General features: G+C 37.4%; 1 protein-coding gene across 2 annotated transcripts in view; it reads right to left on the bottom strand.

The window, feature by feature from the left end:
• The window catches only part of dachc (dachshund c), a 56,053-nt gene that overhangs the window by 24,097 nt on the left and 6,631 nt on the right, over nucleotides 1-25,325 (bottom strand). For both annotated transcript variants that reach the window (XM_082165371.1, XM_082165372.1), the window contains exons 2-3: nucleotides 10,923-11,038; nucleotides 6,764-6,886 (exon numbers count right to left, since the gene is read on the bottom strand). In XM_082165371.1, the coding sequence (XP_082021497.1) occupies nucleotides 6,764-6,886; nucleotides 10,923-11,038 (239 nt within the window). The remainder of the gene's footprint in view (nucleotides 1-6,763; nucleotides 6,887-10,922; nucleotides 11,039-25,325) is intronic.

Below are 25,325 nucleotides of genomic sequence, written 5' to 3' on the forward strand. Positions count from 1 at the left end.
ATTTCTTTCTTCAAGGTGGCCCAATAACTCAATTCACCCCAACAAACTATGAAAAGGCTCTCTCTTTTGCTCCCACACCAATGTCTATGGCTCTAATTATAAAAAGTGCTCACTCAGAGTAGCAGAGTCTTCTCACATTGTGTTTGTCTCATGCTTCACTCCTTTTTTCAAAAGGTCACTATATTCCATATGACAGCTTGATTTGAAAAGCAACCCTAATTTCATCCCCAAGTGCCCTAAAACAAGTTTTATTAGGTGACAATACATCCCCGATCACTCTTGAGTCAAGACTACTGCATCACGCATTTTGCAGTAATAGATACAACATTTTTGTGACACATATGAACCTATGGGCCTGTAAAGTGCACCATTCTTTTATCCCTACAGCTCAGTTGGAGATGAGACATGGCTTTGGTCCTGATCTCATAGAGCACATCAAAGTTTAAGTCCCTCATGGACTTCATGCAATCATTTGATCGCTATTGGTTATTTTTTATAATACTGGTGTAATTATAGATACAATGCTACATTTGTTACGGACTTCCTCTGACTTCTGGTTGTCTCAGTTCTCCCAGTCATCTTTTCTAGTGTCATCCATTTTGGCTCAACATAAAAATGACTTCATAATGAGTGGAGAGTTTTAGAGGAAAGTTCACACTACTCCAGTGATGTCATCTTTTGTTCAGTGACTCCTTTGAGAATTTTCTTTATTCATATTTCATTTCTATGCTGATTCTAAAATTATGTTATAGGAATTAAAAGGAAAAATGAGAAAATGTTCCACTTCATTAACTGCTCTTCTTTTATCATCCAATTTTTTCCTGATTATGCTCTGCAGGAATCCCATTTCTTTTCTATTACAATTTTCGGGGAAGTTCGGCTTATCTGTCAGCTCTATCCCATGAGAAGGAGAGACAGGCTCTAATGGACATGTGGATGTACTTGTGGAATTGCAGCCCTGGAGACCATGACATACTCGTTCTCTTTTCAACCTCTTCTCTTCTCTTCTCTTCTCTTCTCTTCTCTTCTCTTCTCTTCTCTTCTCTTCTCTTCTCGTCTCTTCTCTTCTCTTCTCGTCTCTTTTCTTCTCGTCTCTTCTCGTCTCTTCTCGTCTCTTTTCTTCTCTTTTCTTCTCTTCTCGTCTCTTCTCTTCTCTTCTCGTCTCTTCTCGTCTCTTCTCGTCTCTTTTCTTCTCGTCTCTTCTCGTCTCTTCTCTTCTCTTCTCGTCTCTTTTCTTCTCGTCTCTTCTCGTCTCTTCTCGTCTCTTCTCGTCTCTTTTCTTCTCGTCTCGTCTCTTTTCTTCTCTTCTCTTCTCGTCTCTTTTCTTCTCGTCTCTTCTCGTCTCTTCTCGTCTCTTCTCTTCTCGTCTCGTCTCTTTTCTTCTCTTCTCTTCTCGTCTCTTTTCTTCTCTTCTCTTCTCGTCTCTTTTCTTCTCGTCTCTTCTCGTCTCTTCTCTTCTCTTCTCTTCTCTTCTCGTCTCTTCTCTTCTCTTCTCTTCTCGTCTCGTCTCTTTTCTTCTCTTCTCTTCTCTTTTCTTCTCTTCTCTTCTCTTCTCTTTTCTTCTCTTCTCTTCTCTTCTCTTCTCTTCTCTTCTCGTCTCTTTTCTTCTCTTCTCTTCTCTTCTCGTCTCGTCTCTTTTCTTCTCTTCTCTTCTCTTTTCTTCTCTTCTCTTCTCTTCTCTTCTCTTTTCTTCTCTTCTCTTCTCTTCTCTTCTCTTCTCGTCTCGTCTCTTTTCTTCTCTTCTCTTCTCTTCTCTTTTCTTCTCTTCTCTTCTCTTCTCGTCTCTTCTCTTCTCGTCTCGTCTCGTCTCTTTTCTTCTCTTCTCTTTTCTTCTCTTCTCTTCTCTTCTCTTCTCTTCTCGTCTCGTCTCTTTTCTTCTCTTCTCGTCTCTTTTCTTTTCTTCTCTTCTCTTCTCTTTTCTTCTCTTCTCTTCTCTTCTCTTTTCTTCTCTTCTCTTCTCTTCTCTTCTCGTCTCGTCTCGTCTCTTTTCTTCTCTTCTCGTCTCGTCTCTTCTCTTCTCTTCTCTTCTCTTCTCGTCTCGTCTCTTTTCTTCTCTTCTCTTCTCTTTTCTTCTCTTCTCTTTTCTTCTCTTCTCTTCTCTTCTCTTCTCTTCTCTTCTCGTCTCTTCTCTTCTCTTCTCGTCTCGTCTCTTTTCTTCTCTTCTCTTCTCTTCTCTTCTCTTCTCGTCTCGTCTCTTTTCTTCTCTTCTCTTCTCTTCTCTTCTCTTCTCTTCTCTTCTCGTCTCTTCTCTTCTCTTCTCTTCTCTTCTCGTCTCGTCTCTTTTCTTCTCTTCTCTTCTCTTCTCTTCTCTTCTCTTCTCGTCTCTTCTCTTCTCTTCTCTTCTCGTCTCGTCTCTTTTCTTCTCTTCTCTTCTCTTTTCTTCTCTTCTCTTCTCTTTTCTTCTCGTCTCTTTTCTTCTCGTCTCTTCTCTTCTCTTCTCGTCTCTTTTCTTCTCGTCTCTTCTCTTCTCTTCTCCTCTTCTCCTCTTCTCTTCTCTTCTCTTCTCTTCTCTTCTCTTCTCGTCTCTTCTCTTCTCTTCTCTTCTCTTCTCTTTTCAACCTCTTCTCTTCTCTTCTCTTCTCGTCTCTTTTCTTCTCGTCTCGTCTCGTCTCTTCTCTTCTCTTCTCGTCTCTTTTCTTCTCGTCTCTTCTCTTCTCTTCTCGTCTCTTTTCTTCTCGTCTCTTCTCTTCTCGTCTCTTCTCTTCTCTTCTCTTCTCTTCTCGTCTCTTTTCTTAAGGTTAAGGACAGTAAATAACTGATATAAACTATATATTTGTAAATATTATGCATAGAATTAATTGGTTTATTTATTATTTAGTGGTGGCAAGGTGGCTCAGAGGGTAGAATTGTCGCCCCACAGGAAGAAAGTCCCTGATTTGCGACCCAGCTGATCCAGGATGTGCTCTATGTGGAGTCTGCATGTTCTCCCATGTGTTGGTGTGGGTTCTCTGGTGTACCCCACTATCCAAAGACGTGCAAAAGGTGAACTGACATTAAATTGTCTGTAGGTGTGAATGTGAATGTCTGTGTTTGCCCTGTGAGGGACAGGCCATGTATCCAGAGTGTTTCCTTGCCCATGGCACAAAACTCTGGGACAGATCCAGCATCATCGCGACCCTATTGAACAAACAGTTTTAAGAATGGATGGGTATTATTATCTAACTTAAAAGTGGTGGAGGACACTTTCTTGATAATGTCCAATCAGCTGTCACATTGTAGAAGGTGACCAAATTAGGCAGATGCTAAAGACAGGTTGCGTGACATATCCTTGTTTTTCTTCTTCTTCAAAAATAAAACATAAATATGACCAAGAATGCATTAAATTAAATGATCATTATGTGTTTTGCTAATTATTGGCTAATGAAAGTGAAAAAATAACTAAAGTCAAAATTCAAGAGACCAAATACTCAAGTTATGAAGACAATCATCTTGAGTTTTTATGGTAATGTTAATAAATTAATAAAATGAATATTAATAAATATTGGTATTTTAAATATATTATACATTTCACTGTTGACTTTAAGGACATCTTTGCTTTTAAATAATTTTGGTGTATTATGAAGGTAAAAGAGTAGCAAAACTCGAGAGCACGTAGATATTCGAGAACTTGTACAATAAATATTCTTACTTGTACGTGAACATTTACACTCACAGCTCCAATGTGAAAACCTGTAAAATAAAAATCTGAAGTTGAATGTTGAAATTTGCACTCGCAGACAATAGTCACAAACCTGTATTCTGAATTTGAAGCTACAGACAAGTAGTCAGAAATGTGTAAAAATTTGTGAAATGTCTTCAAAGGAGACGTTTTATTGGTTGGCGCCTAGCCAATGAAATGGAACTTCTATTGTACGCGATGATGTCACGAAACCCACGTCCTCGGGGACGCTCTGAAACGCTAACATGGCTTAATACATTAGACTGATATTAAAATAAATTAATGATATTATCAAACTCAGTAAACACCATACTAATAATGCATACTAAAGAAAAGCAGATGAGCACAGAATATGAATGCAACGCGTTTAATTAAGACAGTGGTATTAAAAGACCAAACTCAGAAAACACCATACAAATAAAGCTACAGAAAAGCAATTGAGCACAGAATATGAATGCAACACGTTTAATTGAACGTTAAGCATTTTCCTCCCATAGAAAACCAAGAAAACGCTTAATGAGGTTTAATGGACCAACAGTTAAAAAAAATGTAAAAAACACAATTCGTTATACATTATTAATAAGACACAGGCAGTAGGTTTATTTGCACTGAACACAAATTTGCTTTCTTTCGTCATATTCTGTGCTCATCTGCTTTTCTGTAGTATGCATTATTAGTATGGTGATTACTGAGTTTGATAATATCATTTATTCTGTGAAATCTGTGTCCTGCAGCTAAACCTGCTTAGAATAAAAAATAATTGTGAGTTTATGATTGTGTACTATACACGTCTAACTAGCTGCATGTTATCTTTCACCAGTTTAATGTCAACAAGACACATCCTCTCCAAATTCCTCCTTGACAGGACGGTGTGACTATATCCAGAGCCCTCCACTTCCTGCTCGGGGGCACAGCTGTTATAAGAACCTCTATTTAACCAGAGATGAGCTCATATCCTGGTAATCAGGGCAGAGGGGGAGCAGCTAAAAACAGTGCCCCAATCACCAACTGGATCAGTGCCACTGGAGTTCCGCTCTAACACTGCCGTATCTGTCTGGCCAGACTCATACATGCCACACATCCCTTCAGATCTCGTCAATCCTCAGGGTTTAAATGTATCACATTTCTCAGACTGAGAGTACTATTCTGGGAACAGATTGTGTTTGTCAAATGTAAATAATTATATGATCAGTGGATGAGGGTTCAGGTTCAAAACAGGCATGAGAAACTGATATTTTCAGATATGTTCCCCAGATAAGGCTGTCTTTGTGTCAGTATTAAAATTACAGGCCACGAAACCTGGTAGATGGAAAGAGACAGAACTTTCGAAGATGGTTAGAATGTTAAAGGATAGAGAGTTGAAAAGAGAGAGTGGTTCTGCACCACTCAGCTCTCTTCAGCTATATTAATATTCCACACCAAGAGTCCACACTCAAGGTTATTCTCACTCTAAATTGCTGAAGATAAAAAAAAGCCCTTCCTTATTAGCATCTGTGGGTAAAACCTGGCTAATCTTATTCACACTTATCCCTCTCGCTGTGACATCCTGGCCTCTGTTTTCACTTTTTTTCCCCACAGAAAGGTCACAACCTCATTTTCATGGTATTTTCTCGCTTAAATCTGCTTACAATGCACAGTTTCTGAAAAATAAGCACTGCGTCATAGAATAATGGCAAGTACTCTATTTTATTAAAGCTTCTGTATATGTATATGTATACAGTATATACATATATATATATATATATATATATTTATTTATAACAACAACAACAAAAATGAATTTTTTTTGGGGGTTTTTAAAAATGTAAATACTGTGGTCCTGAGCTTCTTTCACATAGATCTGTATGTTTGAGTTGCCCAACATAGTGCCACTGTCTCAACCAATGACAATGAGTTTGGGACGGGACTACTTGTTGGTCCAACCAATGACAGAAAGGGGAGTGTTTAGAAAATCTGCCTGAAAACAATTATTACTGAGACAGTTTGCTTTTTCTGCTGCAGAAATTACACATAAATGATCTCCTTTAAACTATATGAAATAACAAATGTTGCATGAAAACTGCTCAGATATACTTAGCAAAATCAGTGAACGACTAACGAGCCATTATTTCGAACAAAATCTTTTTGAAAGTTTGAAATTGCAACTTTTTGAAAAAAAACATTTGTGCTGGTAAATGAACTTTGCTGAAAAAGTTTGCCACACGTATACTAGGGCCTTTATACTTGACACACAGACTAAATTCACACAGACTTCTAATACTTATCATCACTTTCTCAGCCACATGACATTCCAAACCTGTATTTTCTTCTGTGAAACACAAAACGAGAAAATTATTAATAATGTACTGGTCATTCTTTTCCATTTACTTCAATAAGCAGGGGAATGGAGATTTCAAGCTTAAAAACATAAATGTAGCATATAAATAATCCATTTGTGCTATATTTGAAGCCTGCTGAAGCTGTGGTCTGATAATCTTTCCTTCTAGTGGGCTGTTAACCTTTGCGATTGGATCATTGAGCAAGTAGGTTAAACTTGAGATCAAGGTATCGTGTCTAGTTTTGGTTTTATTTCTATAAATAAAAGCGGATGAGGAGCTTGGCCCTCCACTACTCCACAGACCTGGCCTGCCACTGCTTCATAGTCCAGGTCCTCCACGACTCCATGATGCAGGTCTGCCACTGCTCCACTATCCAGGCCATGATCCAGATCTTCTCCCCGTTCACGGGCCTGGACAGTAGAGTAGTGGTGGACCTGCATATTGGAGTCATGGGGAGTCAACTTCATTTTGGTGGCATTTTTTCCCCAAGCCCCAGTTAATTTCCAACCCTGATTTACACTTACATGTGTTCATTTAGCAGACACATTTATCTAAAGCGACTTAAAAAATGAGGAATACGACAAGCAATTCAACTTAAGTAGGCAACAACATGAGAAGCACTAGCAATACAACATTTCAGACAGTGTGTTACTTTAAGATTGAATTATAAAACTCTTCTACAAATTATTTTTTTCCGCATTTAGTACTGGGCCAGACTTTGTAGGGTCTGAACATTTGGAATGGCTTGACATGTGAGCATCTCATTAAGAAGGGAACTGACACTTACCCATGCTAGAGGTGATGTCACCATTCTCAGAATCTGCCCCGTGATTATTGCCATGGTAACTATTCATCACCTCCAATTTGATCTTCTTCTTCATGGCTTCAGCAAGTGTGGCAGCTGTTAGGCCTGTCAGAGTATTAATGAGAAAGAAAAAGAGTGTTAATTCATAATCATTCCATTTCCTTAGCCTTTTCCCCCAAAAAATTTTTATTAATTATATCGCTTCAGTTCCCTAAATCTTGTGAGAATATGTGAATATGAATAATTGTTAACAGATTCACCTCACTGCTTTTCCATAAATGTGCTTCATTCAAATGCGTTTGTGAAAGCAATTATGAATATTTCACATCCTATAATTGAATTTAACAGAAGAATACACTGGCACTGTAACATTAGATGATAACAACAGGTCTATTATTACCAACAGCGTCATCCCAGAGCTACAATCACACCCACATCACTGTTCTACAGTCAGTCAAACTACGTATCTCTGTCTAACTAACATCAGACAGCTTTGGGCAGCAGGTCCTGGATCTGTTCAAGTGGAGATCTGCTTCCCCTGTCATGCGCTGATAATTCAAGCTGCCTGGCACCTGCCCATTGTCACAAGTCTCCAATACCCCTTGTTAACTGCGTGTGTATGTGTGTGTGTAACTTTGCCCCCAGTGCACACATGTTATAATTCAATTAAAATTAGAAGATTAGCTTCCCTTCATTGCACAGAGAGCTGCTTTTATGCAACTCAGACTGCTGCTCATCTCTTTCCTCTTCCACTAGCTTTAAAAAGATCTCAGTAAGTCAAACTTTTTTTTAGATTGAGATCACTTTAATATATAGCCCCCCACAGTTATGCTTCGTTTTGGTTTAGTTTTCTATCAGTCTGTTTTATCACCTGTTTGCATACGTTCTTGTGTTCTCCTTTTTTCCCGCCATAATAAGTTACCTTTTCATTTAATCATCACAGCTACTAATTATTTAGTTAATCACCATGTGTTTTAAAGTTCCTCACCTGTCCACACTAATACATTTTCGTTTGCCGTTCGTTTACTTTGATGGCATACGTCACAGTCACGTGGCATCGATGCTGTCTCAAGTCGGACAAACTTTCTAACCGGCATGCACTGCTTCAAGTCGGCCGCCGATCGGTCTGCGCAGAGCTGCATGAAGTCGAACAAGCCTAATAGATATTCATGTTTATAACGGTATTGTGTCAGTTATGTGCTATTCACTTTCACACTGTTGCTAAAATATGTTACTTTGCACACTCTTCATATCACAGTCCTGCAAAGATGACCGAAAATGTACTCACATTTGTTGTCCTACATGAGAACAGTCGCGTTTTAGACCAAACATATGGTGACTGAGTGCGACCTGGACGCATCAGTGAATGGTGAGATATTTTGCTAAATAAAATGATCCAGTCAGAAGAATTGCGCGATAACTTTATTATTTATTTTTCCGTCTGTATTTTTCCATCTCAGTGAGCTTTTTTGAGGTTTTCCGCATGCGCAGCAAGGTGAAATTAGTGCTTTCAGGCATTTTCCAAAAGTTTCTCATCACACTGAAACGTCAGAAAACGCCTAAAAATGCTAGTGTGGATGGAGAGCGTTTTTAAACAAAAACGCAGTTTTTCAAATGTATCCGGATTAATGTAGGCTAAACGTAGCCGGTCCGGTATTGTTTCGAGTAGTTGGCTTATGTTTAATAAAGACTGTCATTATTTCCTCATCCTTGGACTTGTGAAACTGGAGACCAGTAAAAAAAAAAAAAAAGATTTTCGATTTTGGAGGATCCATTAATTGACAGAGATATAAGTAGTGCCATCTACATTTTTTTTTAAAGATCTAGTCCCTGTTTTGTATCAGAAATGTTTTGTGGTTTGAGCACAACCCAAATGTGCTGTTTTTGGTTAATTAAGGTAACACGTCTTAGCTCGGTTACACTTTATTTTACTTAGTACAACACCTAGTACTTACCCAAAGAAAGTACTAGTAATATAAAGTAACTACATGGGTTGAGGTTAGGTTTAGGGGTAGGTTCAGGGTTAGTACCAAATTATTACCCAGTTATAGTAATTGCTATAATATGTATGCACATGCGGAACAGGACTGTAAAATAAAGTGCACCCCCATAGCCTGATTCATTTATTAAATAACATTGCAACACCGTTGGCCTGACTTATTCATACAAACAGTATTGTACGTTGTTGGTACACTACGCTGTTGTACAAACACAATTTGGAAGCTACACTTTCTAATAAGATGTGGTTGCTCAAACACTGACTTTGTAAAAGTATCCATTCAGTTCTGACACGTTTAAAATCTATCCTTTTAAAATCAGCGCTCTAGTCTGGGCAAACCGCTCTGAAATGTAACTTTGGCTAGCTGGCATTTGGCTGCAATGCACAACAGTTATGTGCAAATATGAGGCAAGCTCTGGCAGTGAGCTTTAGGAGTGGGGTGTTTTTTTTCTCACTCTCTCAGTTGCTCTCCAAATGCTTTCACTAAATGTCAAGATCAGAGCATGAAAGCCAAGGTCCCTATTCAGCCTGTGAAGAGGACGATATCAAAGCATTCCCCACTCTCGGTCTGCAATTCACTCAAAGAGGGAAAAAACTGTCCTCTCTCTCTCTTTCTCTCTATCTCCCTAGTGGCCTTTGAGTTTCCATCTCTGTGGCTGACATTGATAGTGTGACCTCTGCCGAAGATAAAAGAGGCCTGTGCTGTTGAGCATTTTCTTTCTCTCTCCATCACCTGCTCTTTCTAAACGAGTACAAATGTGCGGCCCTTTCTGGGGTACTCTTTGAGAAGTCGTAATGAGCAGACTGAGTACGCGCACATACTCAAAGAGAAGGGCAGCTTAGAAGTCGGGCAGCAATTGTTCATTTAGCTTCACATGCAGAATGGACAGAATTTGTGATGCTTTAAACGACACTCATGAACAAGAGGAGAGCTGACACCACAGAGGCAGAGGTGAACATATCTCCAGGCTAAATCTAATAGGTTTTTATCATAATATCACAACACAATAAAGGGCAAATTAGAGTTGGCAAGATGAGGTTACATACTACCTCGGGCAAACCTGCATTGTGAGTGTGGAAACAATAGCTGTGTTTTGTTGGCTTTGGGCTTTTCCAAAGCACAGCGTGAGTCAGATTGTTTATTTGCGTCACTTCAGAAAAGTGCTGTTTAAAGTGAATGACACAGAAGCATAACAGGCTGCAACCGGTTTGTAACAATAAACATAATTTCAAGCAACTGAATTAAAAAGGCAAATAAAAGAAAGGGCTGAGAACTAAAGTTAGCTTTATTTTAAAATACTTGCATGTTTAACACGCTGAGAAAACAGTATGCCAATTGTAGATTCTCTAGCTAAACATAAATCTCTGTATTTCCTATTTCAGCCTCTCAAAAGATGCCTGTAACAGACACAAAAGCCGTAGCCAAACTACATGCAAATTGACGACACAATATGCGATAAAATGTATATTTTCCTGTCCTAACCAGCAATGGCAGCAATACACGACTGGGGTAATTTTTTTTTTGAGAGGTCATGGTTGACAATTCAATGATTATCTCAATTACTTGTATGCTTTGTACAATACTAAAATTGTTTAATTAAACTATTATGGATTTTAAAGTCCAACATGACATATTGAAAGAGACAATGAATAATTAACCTCAGATTTTGAAGATGACTTAAAAGAAACAATAAAGTTAAAACTGAGAACTTTTTGTGAACAAACAAGTGCATTCTATGAAAAGGATTGTATCAATCACTAAGTTTGTATTTTGAATAATGTTAACGTGGCTCATTTTTTAAATTAATTGTATTATTTTGTTGCAAGTAGGAGACAGCAGTGTGCTTATGGGAAGAGAGCCCGCCCACGCGCTCTTCTGATTGGCTGTGATTTGTGATTGATTTTGTTGCGTCTTGTAGCCTTTTCGCATCTGTGGTAAACAGACAAATTGCTTGCCGCCGGAATTTGACTGTGTTGCATCTGGTTAGGACACGTCTTCATCTAAACAATTAATTGACTTCTTCATTTTGCTATTCTCCTTTCACTTTTAATTATGAATCCTGCTTTTCTCATTTTTGAAGGAATGCTATTTATTTGTTCTGGCAGTAACAGTGAGGTAGGAGCATTTCCTCATTTTCTTACCAGTGTGAGACATCATTCCTGAGGACATGAGTCCAGAGACAGAGTGGGGCAGGACGTGAGGGCTGTCGGGCGATGTCACGCTCTGGGTCCGTTTGGGAGGTCTGCCAGGTCTGGAGCTGAAAGATGAACACACAACGTCAGACAAGCATTTTATTTTGGTTACATGTAACAGCCCATCTAGAAGCCAATGCACTGCTTGCACATTACAAGTTGCAGTGTAGACAGTTTTGTTGATTATAATGGGAATGCTGTAGTTTTACTGCATCATGTCACTCACTTGAAGAGTAGACATGGTAAAGAATGATTAGAAACTACCAAGTAGGTCTGAGGATAGTTGCTAGTTGTCCTGTTTAGATTCTGCTGATAATAGGTTGTTTCACTCCATACAGAGCATGCTGTCACAAATGTCAACTTCTATTCAATTAACTATATTTTTACTCCCTAACAATAATGGAAGAACAGCTTTTTTGTAGCCAAGACTTGTAGCCAAGTTATACTGTATGTTTATAAATACACAAATTAACCTGCTCTGAATGGTTACTGAAAAAGTGACAACTAGCTATTTAACTAACTATTTCTTTAAAAAAAAAAAAGGTATGATTAGCACACACTCACACATCTGTTTCTGTTCAGAGCTGAACTAATCTACTATGCATACTAGCATGCGTCAGTAAATACTCTCAAGGACAGTCTTTTTTCTGCCATCTCTTGTACCCCCTCCCTTCTCTTTTTTCTCTCTCTCTCTCTCTCTCTAATTAGATCACACAGTAGACTCATCTCCCTTTTCCATAATCAGCCGATTTTTTGCTCATGTATAATGCATGCTGTACACCTTGTTACCTGCTCTTGTGCATTCATGTGCAATTTAAATTTGTTGAGTTTACAGTACATGTGCCAGAATCAGCCACGGCTCTCTAGCACACACAAATAACATCTGATTTTACTTGTGGTGTTTATATGACAACCAGGTTTACCTAATTGTGTCTAAATGGGGAGTAGGTTATGGATGATTTTCACTTGTTTGACTCAACACGGTGCACTTTTGATTGCTCTGACCCTCACTATCTTTACCGACTGAAGCGGGAGTTAGATTTTAGGGAAACCTTTAATGGAAAGACTGAAAAAAAAAAAAAAAGTTATCATTTAGCTGAGCATTCTAGGGAAAAAATCCTCTATTTCACACAGAGCCTCCGCTCACACCTCCCCCACTGCTTGTGAGCGCCAATCATCCTTCATAAAATATTAAAGTCCCCACCGTTTGCCCTTTTAAAATCTCCCACTCTCAATTCCCTAATTGTAGTGTTTCTTTATCTGTCCACTGCAGAGAGTAAATAAATGAACAAAATAGCTATTTTATCACAGCGCCTGACCTTTGAAATGGGAGAGGATTATCACAGGTTTCTTTCTCACCCCGTTCTCTCACTCTACACACACACACACACACACTGTGTGTGTGTGACAGAGATGATGACTGCTGTTGTACACACAGATGAAAATGGGCCAGACATGATGCTCATTTTTGTCTGGATCTATTAATTTATTTTAAAATAGGTTAAATAAAATTCGCACATATAATAACTTGATTACACCTCATCTATAATGAAAAATAAATAAATAAATCTTAAGTAGAGATTGCCATTTTATAATAATAATAAAAAAATATTATTTTGAAAAAAAAAAGAAAGAAAAAAAAAACATTTTAATAAACTTCTACACTGATATCACAGAGAGGACCCCTGCAGACCATGTGACAAGGTCAGTAAGGTTTTTTCAGATTGTAAAATGTGATACAACTCTACAAAATCTTAATGATATTTAAGTATTCATTTAAAAAAATAACTTCTTGTATTGGTTATTACCAACTGATATTTTTTGTCATTAAATGAACTTTTTTTAAATGGTCTAAAAGTTTTTTGTTTTTTTTAACCATATGAAATAACATGAATGCATTTCTAAGAGTATTTCAAAGAATTTGGCAAGATTTTTCCTTTTCTTTATCATGGGCACTATTATTTGCCTTGACCCAAATGACAACAATGTGACATGAACGGCATATTATTTCAGCTCATCCTATTGCACTTCTTTCTCTCATGAACTTTCACACACTTACATACAAACACATCCCATCTATGATTCTAGATATGAGATCCAGGTGGATTTTCATTCTGGTCTTTTCCTTCTGTGGTCTTAGTTTTCCTCTTTACAAACAACCAGTTGAAACCCACACGGTTTCATGTTTTATGCAAACTCGACCAAAATACACACGCACTTATCTGCGCAAACACAATCATCTTCTGATTCCGTTTACAATAACAGCAAACTCTGAGAGACGTGCTAGAACGTTAGTGCTAATGACGCCGTTCTGGTGAAGGACTGTCTTCTCTCTTCCAACAGCCATGCTGAATGCCTAACAGGCTGACATTTTTAATAATTCCTAATGGGGCGATATTTTAATTAAACTGATACTGATGGAATCAGATTAAATGCGGTTAAGCCGTGCAGCGGAAATGACTCAAGAAATTCAAAGAGAGATCAGGAGATAAGGCACCATTTTAACTCTCTCTCTCCCTGTATGGTTCATTAACTACGACCCCCTTCCGTTCGCAAAATGAAGAGTTTTTTTATCACTGCAATTTTTCTGGATACTTCATTTGAGAGGACAGATGTGCACAGGAAACAAGACTTAAGATTAACACGGTAGTCTATGAAAGAGTGAGTCAGAGAGAGACAGAGAGAGAGAGAGAGAGAGAGAGAGAGAGAGAGAGAGAGAGAGAGAGAGAGAGAGAGAGAGAGAGAGAGAGAGAGAGAACAAAAATGCAACGTACAACTCAGGGTGCCTTTGAGGACATTTAATTAAAATCTAATCCTGCATTCATTAAGGCTCACATAAATTAAGCTGTCATTCATAAGATTTATGGATTCTCATTTGCATACCACATACAATTCATCAATTACTGGGGTGTGAAAGGGGCACAACCCCCTCTGGGCTGCCCATTGCCACACAAACAAAAGAAGAGGGGGTCTAATTCTCCTGTTTTCCACTGACAAACATTCAGATGTACTTTTCAATTATGTCCAATTGAAGCTGTAAATAGGGACTGATCTGTGTCCACAACGCAGATAAGAGATAAGAGAGGGCGGTCAAATCAGGAGGTACAGTATTTCAGAGAGGAAACAAATTACTTTAGATTACAGAAAAACTGAAAAAAAAGGAACTAAAAGAGACAAATACCTTAGTCCATTCTCTCTATAATAACTACCCGTTTCACTATAAAGCTGTCGCTCTGGATATGCTGGAGAAAACAAACAAATCAAAAAAGAATGAGAACCATATTAATATTCAGGGTTAATGAAGCAAAGCAAAAGACTGCGTGTGTGTGTGTGTGTGTGTGTGTGTGTGTGTGTGTGTGTGTGTGTGTGTGTGTGTGTGTGTGTGTGTGTGTGTGTGTGTGTGTGTGTGTGTGTGTGTGTGTGTGTGTGTGTGTGTGTGTGTGTGTGTCCACCCATTAGCAGAGACGGTCTCTTTCTGACAAGTGAATTTTATCAGGTGGAGATTTATAAATAGTGGATTTGTCAGTTTACATGATCTCCTGTTTTAGCATTAAAAACCTAATCAAGAGTTTAAGACAAGAGTTTAAATCAAGAGTTTAAGACACTCCTTTTGCATTATGGAGGATGTTTAGCTAGTTTTATAAGTGTCGCCTTGGGCTTGCTCAGTTGGGGTTTAAAAGACAATTTATAATCAGTAATATTAATAACTTGACTGCACTGACTCTATCAGATGAGAGCAAATCTTTATTCAAGTTAATGACACTGGATAATGACACTATTGTCTGACTTTGAAAGTTTACAGCATTTAAATATTTATTAAACTGAATTGAATCAACACTGAACTAAATTGAGCCAAATAAAGACACTATTGTATTCTGTAGAGATGTCTTTGAAGTCATCTCACAATTGATATAACTTTGCAAGATTGACAGTTATTGAACTGAACTGAATCAACATTGAACTGACTCAAAGTGAATAATAACTGTTGTCTTCTGTAGAGGTGCTTTACGGCTGAAGCTGAATTTGCTTCATAATTGATGCTATTTTTCGTTTTATTACTGTGAAGCTGCTTTGAAACAATCTGCATTATATAAATGTGACACAAATTACACTTTACATATGAGCTAATATGAACTGAAGACAACTTGAAACAAATGAGAAAACATTTAGATGGAAATGCTCTTTGATGAAAAAAGCCTAACGGAAAGGATAAGAGCAAACATCCTTTATTCTGGGCTCAAACAGGAAGTTCCTTCATGATGGGGCGTAATCGGAGCTCTTATCGCAGTGAAAGACTGAACCCAAATAGTCCACTGTTTGTGTTTCAATCTGCGGCTCTCTGTGATGAATGAAATGTAAATAAGTGTTGTGGCCCCTGCAGGGGGACGAAGAAAGAAGGGGAGAGAAAAAGACAGACAGAGACCTTACATCTGTCCACACACACACACACACACACACACACACACACACACACACACACACACACACACACACACACACACACACACACACACACAGACAGACACTTCAACATTCTTGTTCCCAAAGCATACGTGCATACACAAATATCCACATGCACAGGAAATAACAGGAATGGAAAAAAGCAGTACTGTAAACATTTTACAAACAGACTGCTTCCTCAAACAGACATACACATTCACACACAAACAACCAAACCAGCATACTTCAAGATCAGTCAGCGAGTCAGTTAAGATTGTGTGTTACAGTAATATTCTCTTTGATATATCAGCAAGCCAGCTTGCTTTTACAAGCCTGTTTACATTATAAATAAAAACTCACACTCATTACAGATTATACTCACAATTACAACAACAAATTATTGATGAAAATACATTTAATTTACAAAGCTCCAGAGCTTGAGAGTCTATCAGTTTATATTAAACACTAATCAGAGGATCATGCAACACACTTTAATGTGTTGATGAGAAAGTCTGTGAAAAATGTATATTCTGAAAAAACAAATAAACGTAATGAAAGGAACTTAATGGAAACGGGGGATTGTGCAGCCAGACACACATGAGACGGAAACTAATGGTGAGCAAAGGATGATTGTAATGGACTCATTTTGTTGACTTGTATGTTAGTAAATATGTACCCTACGAAGTGAACCATTACACCAACATGTCTTGCTTTTGTGTAAGACATTTCATAAGGTCATTAAAAAACATGTCAGACTAAGCTGAAGTTCAACTTCAACTAGTTTTGAGAGAATTCCCAATGAATACTGTGACATTCTCCACAAATAATGTACAAAATAGGGCCTGAAACGGTAAAAAAGTTCAAAAGTTTGGGAACGGTAAGACCTATAAAATGTTTTTAAAAGAAGTCTGTTCTGCTCACCAAGGCAGCATTTATTTGATCCAAAAAAGTAAAAACAGTAAATATACAGTAAATACAGTAAAAACGGTAATATCGTAAAATAGTATTACAATTTAAAACAACTGTTTTCTATTTGAATACTGTATATTGTAATGTCAAAGCTGAAATTTCAGCATCATTACCCCAGTCTTCAGTGATACATAATCCTTTAGAAATTATTTGAATATGTTGATTATCAATGTTGAAAACAGTTGTGTACATTTTTTTCAGGATTCTTTGATGAATAGAAAGGTCAAAAGAACAGCATTTATCTGAAATAGAAAGCTTTTGTAACTTTATACACTACCGTTCAAAAGTTTGGGGTCAGTAAGAATTACTTTTTGGTTTTGTTTTTAGAAAGAAATTGACACTTTTATTCAGCAAGGATTCATCAAATTGATCAAATGTGACAGTAAGGAAATGTATAATAAAAAAAAGCTTTCTATTCTATTCTATTCTATTCTATTCTATTCTATATGGCAAGTAACAAAACCGAGCCTACAAAGAAAGAGAATGCATTTTTTTATTAACAAAACAATGAAGCGTTTAGCTTATGAATAAACTGAATAAATTAAACTTGTTCTCTATTTGACAAAAATTCAGTTCAGTTAAGTAAGTTCACAGGTCAATTTGATCATATTGTAACCAGGGAACATTTCAATCTCATATCAGGCAGATGTTAAAAGGTTAATTGTAAAAGTCTATTTCGCCTGTTCAGGTTCTTGCTCCTCTTTAATTTGCTGTTATTATTGTCTCTCATTACAGAAGAATCCAATAGGGACCTGACAGGTGACATCCTATCATCAGAGGGAGGGTTATAAAGCTGCTCATCTGGATTATAGAGGAATTTTAAGACCTATATAAGCCAGTATTTCCTTCATGTTAATGCTTTAAGAACTTTAGGATTTACCAAGCGGAGATAAAAAGGCATATTCCCCCCCAAAATAGCAGAGAGGCCAGTGAATCTCAGTGAAGAAACAACACACCTCGTCCTGTCTCTCTCAATAATCGCTGAGAGAGAATTACACCAAAAACATGTATTTGTTTTCTAAAAAGCAATGTCACCATAAAATTGGCAATTCTTATTTTTATGGAATACTGCAGTGTTCAATATAAATAATTTATCCTCGCACACCATTATTATTATTTTTAAATAATGTGCCCTCATAATCTTTAATCAAAATAACTTCCCCTCCCACTTGCAATCACATGTCTTCTGTTCTCTGATGATGTGGCCATCTCAAACATTTTGACATTGACGAGTGGTGTTAGACCGCTGAGGCAGCTCTTGGTTATCTTGTTGTTGTGTAATATCCTTGCAGCACCAAAGTAGAGTTAATATTAGGCAATTATTTCACAACCTTTATTATATACATCGCAAAAAAACACTAGGGACCTCAATAGTAGGTACGGCCCTGCCTGCAGCAATAGCAATAGCAAAACACAATGATCCAACGATCCAATCAATTCCCGATGGACAAATAAAGTCCACCTTAATTTTCTTCTTGTTTGAGATGCCGTTTCACGTGGATATACACATCACAATAGGCAAGAAAAGACAATCGCAGCCTTTAACAAATTTTAAACCATGAACAAGAAATTGCAGAAAACAAAAATGGCAATTTCAGTAAGGTAGATACTTGTATTTCTTCATAGTTCAAACTAGCATATAAAGAACCATTGCATTAGATTAGAATGCAAGAGGTTTGTTGCAGTTCTGAATAGATTGTGTTTCCATTGCAGAACAACATTATGGTAAGAGCGTCAAGAGCAATCAAAGCCAATAACATCTGCCATTTGACAATATCTTAGCTATACTCACCTCTATATAGGACATCATTTAAGCTGTGTTATGTGCATATGTAGGTCATTTAACATCCCACTGCCTCTCCTCTCATCCTTTTGTCCTTCATACAATAAAAGTCCACAACAAAAATAGTAATTTTCACACACTGGCATATAAATCACTCGCTTTTCTCCCTCTCAGTAGCTTTTGGCAGATATGGGCCGGGTGTGTGTGTGTGTGTGTGTTAACTTTACCTTCTCACGAGGACTGTTTGAAAGTACTGCCACTTTCTTTAGACCCTCAGTTGAGAACAGTTGTGTAAAAACATGAGGTGAAATCGACACAACCATTACACAGGTTAATCTTTTCCTCGTTCGTATCCATTCTGTCTCTTTTTTTTAGCACTGAGATCTCTCCATCTCTATTTCCGTCTGTTCTCTATATTTTCGGGAGATGCAAAATTTCCTTCCTCTGTCCTCTCTGCACTAATCAGGTCACAGGCGTAAAGGAAGCTTTAGGCAAAACCTTTATATGTTACTGCTACATTATCCTGTTCTACTTAAAGAAGCATTACCTTTAAGAGGATAGAAAAAGACCCAGAAAGAGAATGGAAAAAGTAAGCGAAGTTTACAACAACATAGCATTCCCATGCACTTTGTTTACACATAGCTTTTTTTTTTTACTGAGTTTTCCCACAAATGGATGCATCCCCTCACCAGCACAGACTATTCTGGCTTCAATACAAGCTAAGCTCATTTGTCAGCATTTGTGGCATTATGTTGCGTTTGCCACAAAAAAATCTTTAAATAACAAGCTTAAAATAAAGCTCATAATTTTATAAAAGCCCTTACAATTTTTTCTCGTCATTTTTACAATCTTCGTAGGTTTTCATACATTAAATTGGTGTTGCAATTTTATTTAGTAACATTGAGATACAAATATTTTTTTTAATATATTTTCCATTGACAATTTTAGTACTTTAGTTGTGTTTTTGACATTTTTATTAGTTTCTGTTTTCTTCCAAGTATGTATATACAGTTAACTATAATAACCCTGCAAAGTTGTTAATATTTGGATAATTTACACAGCAAGTGTTTTACTCTAAAATGATGTATATTGCTTACATCTTGTGGCTATACTTTTGAAACAGTATTTAAACGTTTACAGATTGGCCCCATTAACTTCCTCACAGTGATCCAGATTTTTGTATTTTGTTTTTAAAGAAAAGGAGGGATAAGTAAAAATATTTTTTTGTATTAATTAACATTATGCCACACATGCTGACTTATTGAGTTTAACTTGTACTGAACCTGGAATATTCCTTTAAGCCATGCGTTTTCCCTCTTCTTTTTTCTCTCTCTGACTCGAGTCTCCGGTCGTCCCCACACTTTCCTGGCCCCCTAACCCACTGTAGTTTAATGAGCATACAACTATTTGCCTCCTACCCACCAAGGCACTTCACAAACAGCTGCATTCTACATGCCACGTTTCCTAGATACATCACAAACAAACACCGGCACAGACTAAGAATGTGTTGGTTGTTGATTTTTGACTTGTTCTAAACGGAGCAGTGATTGGCAAATGTAGATACAGCCGTAGCTGTGCCACGTTCTCTCCATGGTCTGGAGTCTGGACATCTCAATTAGTTTTTGACATTTTTGACTGAAGAATCTCATTAGAGTCAAAGCCAGAGGTGTGAAACTGCCTAATCATGAAGCTTTGTAACACTTTGCAGACTCACCAAGAGTAGCTGTATGGAAAAGAATGACAATTTCTCTGATAACATTGAGATTTAACCATGGACATGTCATTTAGGGCCAGATTTACTAAACAGGGCAAGTTTAGAGCGCAATCCTAAAAAGTGCAGATGGGACAGGAAAGTTCTGCACATGATCTACTAATGACAAGGAAACAAAAGAACACAGCCGGATCATTTCCATAATGACCAACACAATCTCCCAAGAGCAGAGCAATTAATGTCTGGTTTAAGACATGCTTTTTTGGGCATTAAATAATGGCGCAAATACCAGTAAATTGACTAGTGCAAACCTTAGTAAATTGCGTTGCATGATTCATTTAAATACTGTCCTCCCATAAATTATGCATCTGAAAGGGGAACTCCTACAAATGCATATGCAATAAGGTCAGACACGTCTTTTCAGCGCTAATTTTCGACTGCATGTCTTCTGTAAATCCTTGTTTTTTTTGTCAATACGTTTTTCAACACCAAAAGAGGGTTTGAGCTGGCGCAAGCTGTTAGTAAATCTGGCCCATAATGTTTTTTTCAAATATTTTGTGATTTATTGGGTGAGCCTGACGTTCATAAGAAAGAGGAAAGCAGTTACAACTTCTAATTACAAATCAGCCAGCTGTGGACATGTCTAAAGAGGGGGTTTTTTTTCTTGTTTTTTTTCTGCTGCTCTGTGCTCAAAGGGATATTTCCCCAAAAAGTGAAAATTCTGTCATCATTTACTCACCCTCATGTTCTTCCAAACCCATGTTTGGAACAAAAGTGAAGATATTTTTATTATTCTCGCATCATTTTTGTCCATCCGTTGAAAATCCAAAACTTTCAAGCATCAAAAAGTATATCTATTTTTTAAAGTAACCCACATGAATCACTTATAATCACATATAATACTGTAATCCAATGAGGTTTGTTCCCACCTAAATTTAATCTGTTTATCAAATGTCTGTGTCTCTTCAGAAGACTTGGATTAAACCGTTTAAATCATAGATTAATTTAAACAATGTTTTACTTTTGACGAGCAAAACTTTTGGATATCATACTGTACATTTGAAATCCCAGGGTTAATGTTCCCATTTGCATATCTACAAGATTAATAACACTGATGAATAAATACAGCATGTATCTTGTTTCAATACTTGCTTGTCCACTGTGGAAAGGTCACTGCGTAATTCTGATCTGATTTTATCAAATCTTCTGAAATATACTACTAATAATAATATCTCTTCATTACTTTAGATAACCTGTTTAACCCTCACATGCTGAAACTGAAGTTTCTGAGACTGTACAAAGCGCATTCATTTTTAATAAGGTAACCAGTTTATGATTGGCTGTCTGTTGCGGAACAACTCCATGTGACCATTCTGGCTTTTCCTTTTTTTCCTGCTGCACACTCACTTGCTGAACTGATGACAGAAGCCACACTCAATGTTCGTTCATAGCACAATTTGGACCCAACCAGATCTTGTGAGAAAACATATATATTTTACAAAGTTGCAATTTCATACCAAGTTGCATCGCAAAATCTAAACCTCAATAGTGCCTGAGCAGGTCATATGACAACATATCAATGAGATAATACAAATTTGTCACCAATTTGCCAAAATGTAAAAGTTACAAAATTATGTTTTATTAACAAAGTTGGGGAGTAGCACGTTCAGATAATTGACCAAATTAACACAGGAGGAGCATATTCAGTTAATCAACTCAATTAGCCTCAGGAAGAATATATACATGCACTGTAAAAAAAAAAATACGTTATTCGTATTTAAAATTCCATTACATTTACGGTAAAAAACTGGCAGCTGTGGTTACCAGAAATGTACCGTAAAAAATACGGTAGCAACATTTTAGGTTTTACAGACTTAACTTACAATTTACAGTAATAAACCGTATTTCATTATATTTTAATTTACCAACCTATTGAAGTATTAATATCTGTTTTGAACCATTGAAATACACTGACAACCAACAATCACAGCAGTAATGAAAGTCACATATTCAATCAAAGCTCATCACAAGCAGTTCATCCACAAGAAAGTTAATACTAATATATATAGAAGCTGCACAGTGTCATTCACACACACATTAAACACTATGATGTTTACACATGAAATTTTAAAAATACAATAAACATTAATTTAACAACATTAAATGTAACAGAAAACCCTAATGTACATAACTGATTAGAAAAAAACGAAGAAAACTATGACGAAACATAGTTATTTCAACAAAAATACATCAAATGTGAAGTGTCACGCAGGGAATTGTGGGAATATCAATTTACGGTTTTTCACTGTAAATTATACAATGACTTGTTCATTTTCACTTTGTGGCGAGCAGGACGAGACCGTGGGCCGTGAGAGGGCGGCACGAGGCCGGTGGCGTGATTACTGAAGAGCGACACCTGCGCGACGCACCGGTCTCGTATCTCTCACGGAGGAGCGGAAGCATAAAGGAGGAGCGACGACAGTTAAGAGTGAGAGAGGAACAGGCCTGAGTTTTATGTGATGTTTTGTTCCTGTTTTGTGTGGCCAGCAGTCGTCCGCAAGGGGCTGCTGGCTTATACTTTCATTTTGGTTTATGGTATTGGTTCGCCGGTTCCCGCCTCCTCCTTCCCATAACATCTGAACTGCATTACACACTTCCAAAAACTGTATTTTACAGTAAAATGACATTAAATGTACCATTAGATCTATCACAGTAATTTACCGTATATAGTAAGGAAACTTTCTGTTAACCAATTAACAGTTTTTCACTGTAGCATTTTACTGTTAAAATCACGATCATTTTTTACAGTTCAACCTAGTCACCATCCTCTTCACAACATTTCCCATCACTCTCCTTTGTTCCCACCTACACATCATCTCTAATCACACACACCTGCACCTCATCATCACCCTCATCACTGCCACTATATGCACTCACCTCACCCCAGCTCTCGTTTGTGGACTCTTCCCCTGTCTCCAGCGATCTTCCTGTCCTCTGTGTCTCCGCCAAGATCACACTTTGGACTCCACTACCCTGCTCACCTCATCCCTGCACCTTTGTTATCAATAAATCACTATTCACCATCCATCTTCCTCTCCTGTGTCTACATATCTGTAACAACAGCAGACTTCCCTCTGTTCTATGACAGTTTTCCAGCATCCCTCCACCACCACAAGGTCTCGAGATGTGTCTTTTAAAAGTTTAACTTATTTTAATTAGAGCGCCGCCTTTGACGGACAGTGTCATAAAAATGCAGGGTCATAAAAATCATCATCTATTATTACCCGCCAGTTTCATTTTCATATTTTAATGATAAGACATTTAATAGCTTTTGTTTTCGTTCACATATTTATTTTTAATTATGAACTTACAGGACGATCATATGGGCCAGATTATGCATTTATTTATTCATGAAGAGAACAGATGAACAGAGACTGCTGCACTTTTCATGTTCAACACCACACAAAGCATTCCCCCGCAGTGACAGCAAAGCCCACTAAAGCACGACCTTTGTGCCTGAACAGGCAAATATAACAACACAAAGGACTAGGTAAAAATACTGATTTCTAGATACACGAAATTCAAACAATAAATACAGTTTTAGCTGTAAATGTGGTGTGACAGATCACTGTAGCGCCTCAGATCAAGCAAAGCGGCAGCGCAAAGTGCATGTTAACGGACCATCTCTTCCACTTTACTAGTTGCAGGCAGCATGAAATAAACATGAACAAACATCAGAAGAAAGTTGAAAGATACAGTACAACTTATTGAAATCAGTATCATGTCTAATGTAATCGCTCAATCAGTGTTTCAACCGTGGAAAGACATCAATAAAAAAATTTGTAAACAATAATATTACATTTACCTCAGAAAAGCCATTCAGTGACCATAAACTCGATAGTCAGCTAAAAAAAGAACAGCATTTTGCAAAACATATGCACCATATTCATTGGCCTATTTTTTTTTTTTTTTTACTGTTCTTCAATATTTAATATATATTTGATTAAATCAGGTCAAGTTTTATGACGGCCACAATTAAAAAAATAAAATAAAATTGGAGTGGAAACATGATTATGAAATTATAAAGTTTGTATTAGGCTATAACTTTATTATTGTAACATGGACTTAAACTGGATGCTCGCCTGTGCATAATCAAACACATCAAGGGCGACTGATGCAGAGGCAATTGTTATAACATTCCGCGTCTTTGCTTAGGACAGATGACTTCTCGTGGCAGTTTTAATTTTGTTCTGGAGGCTGAACTGCTAAAAAAATCCAGTCAATGACGGACATTTTTTGGTAAGCGCGACCTCTGACCTACACTAAACCCTACCGACAGTGTAGAAGAAAATAAACGTGAGATAAAATCGCATTTGGTGAAGCAGTTGCGTTATTTTAGCTTGCTTGCTTCTACAAGTCTCTTTTATAATGAGTGGTGTTTCATGGGACTTGTGCCAGAGTGCTCAGCATCACAAGTGCAATGCTGTATTAGGTGAGCTCCCAAGCAAGTTTAGTCATGGTTATGTGATGCACATGTCAAAATGTATTCGTTTACAAATCATGCATTATGGTCATAGTGTTTTGAGGTCATAATATAGTATTGTGCAAGGAATATTGCATTCAAATTAGTATTTATTAATCAATAATCTGCAACTGTAATCACAATTTGTGTAAAAAAAAAAGAAATAAAAGTGTTTTTTTTTTTTTTTTACTGCCTCTAATGTTCATTTGTATAGGCATGTTTTGGGAGTTTTGTAAAACTGTAGGTAGCATGTTATTCCAATAAGCCTATGTTCAGTAATTTCTAATGAATACACTGAAGCTCATACTATTTCTTTCACTTCCAGTTATTCCGTGTGCAGGTGTTTTTCAGAATTAAATTATCGTAAAACTCCTGTAATTCAATGTTTCAAATGTCCCATTATGAAGCAATCACAGGAAACTAACGAACCATTTCTGTTCTGTCCATCATCCTCTCTCCTCAACAAGATCCTCGGCAATGTGTGTCTGTGTGAGAGTCTTCATGATCAAACAGCCAGAACAGTGTGTTAATAATCAGACCGAGTCAAAACATCATGGTGGCCACGTACAAACAGAAAAAAACACACACACACACACACACACACACTTTAGATTTCCATGTGCTTCAGAGGGAGCCGGAACAGAGAGACTCCCTGAGGTGGAATTAATGAAAAACCCTTTCATGGAAAACTCATCAAGCTGAGAGAGAGAGAGAGAGAGAGAGGAGGAGACCGCTTGCGTGTGTATGAGAGAGAAATGAACAGAGAAAGTAAGAAAGAGATAGCATGTCCTTGTGTGTGTAGCGAGTGGAGGGGGGGTCAGAGCGCGTGACCTCTCATTTCATACTTTAATTAAAATCTCCCCCTGACGTCCTCCTCTCTTCCATGCTGGCTCGCCTTCCCACAGAGGCCATCAGTGCCAGCGCACA

The sequence above is a fragment of the Leuciscus leuciscus genome (assembly GCF_965113295.1).
Source record: "Leuciscus leuciscus genome assembly, chromosome: 3".
Classification (NCBI taxonomy): Eukaryota; Metazoa; Chordata; class Actinopteri; order Cypriniformes; family Leuciscidae; genus Leuciscus; species Leuciscus leuciscus.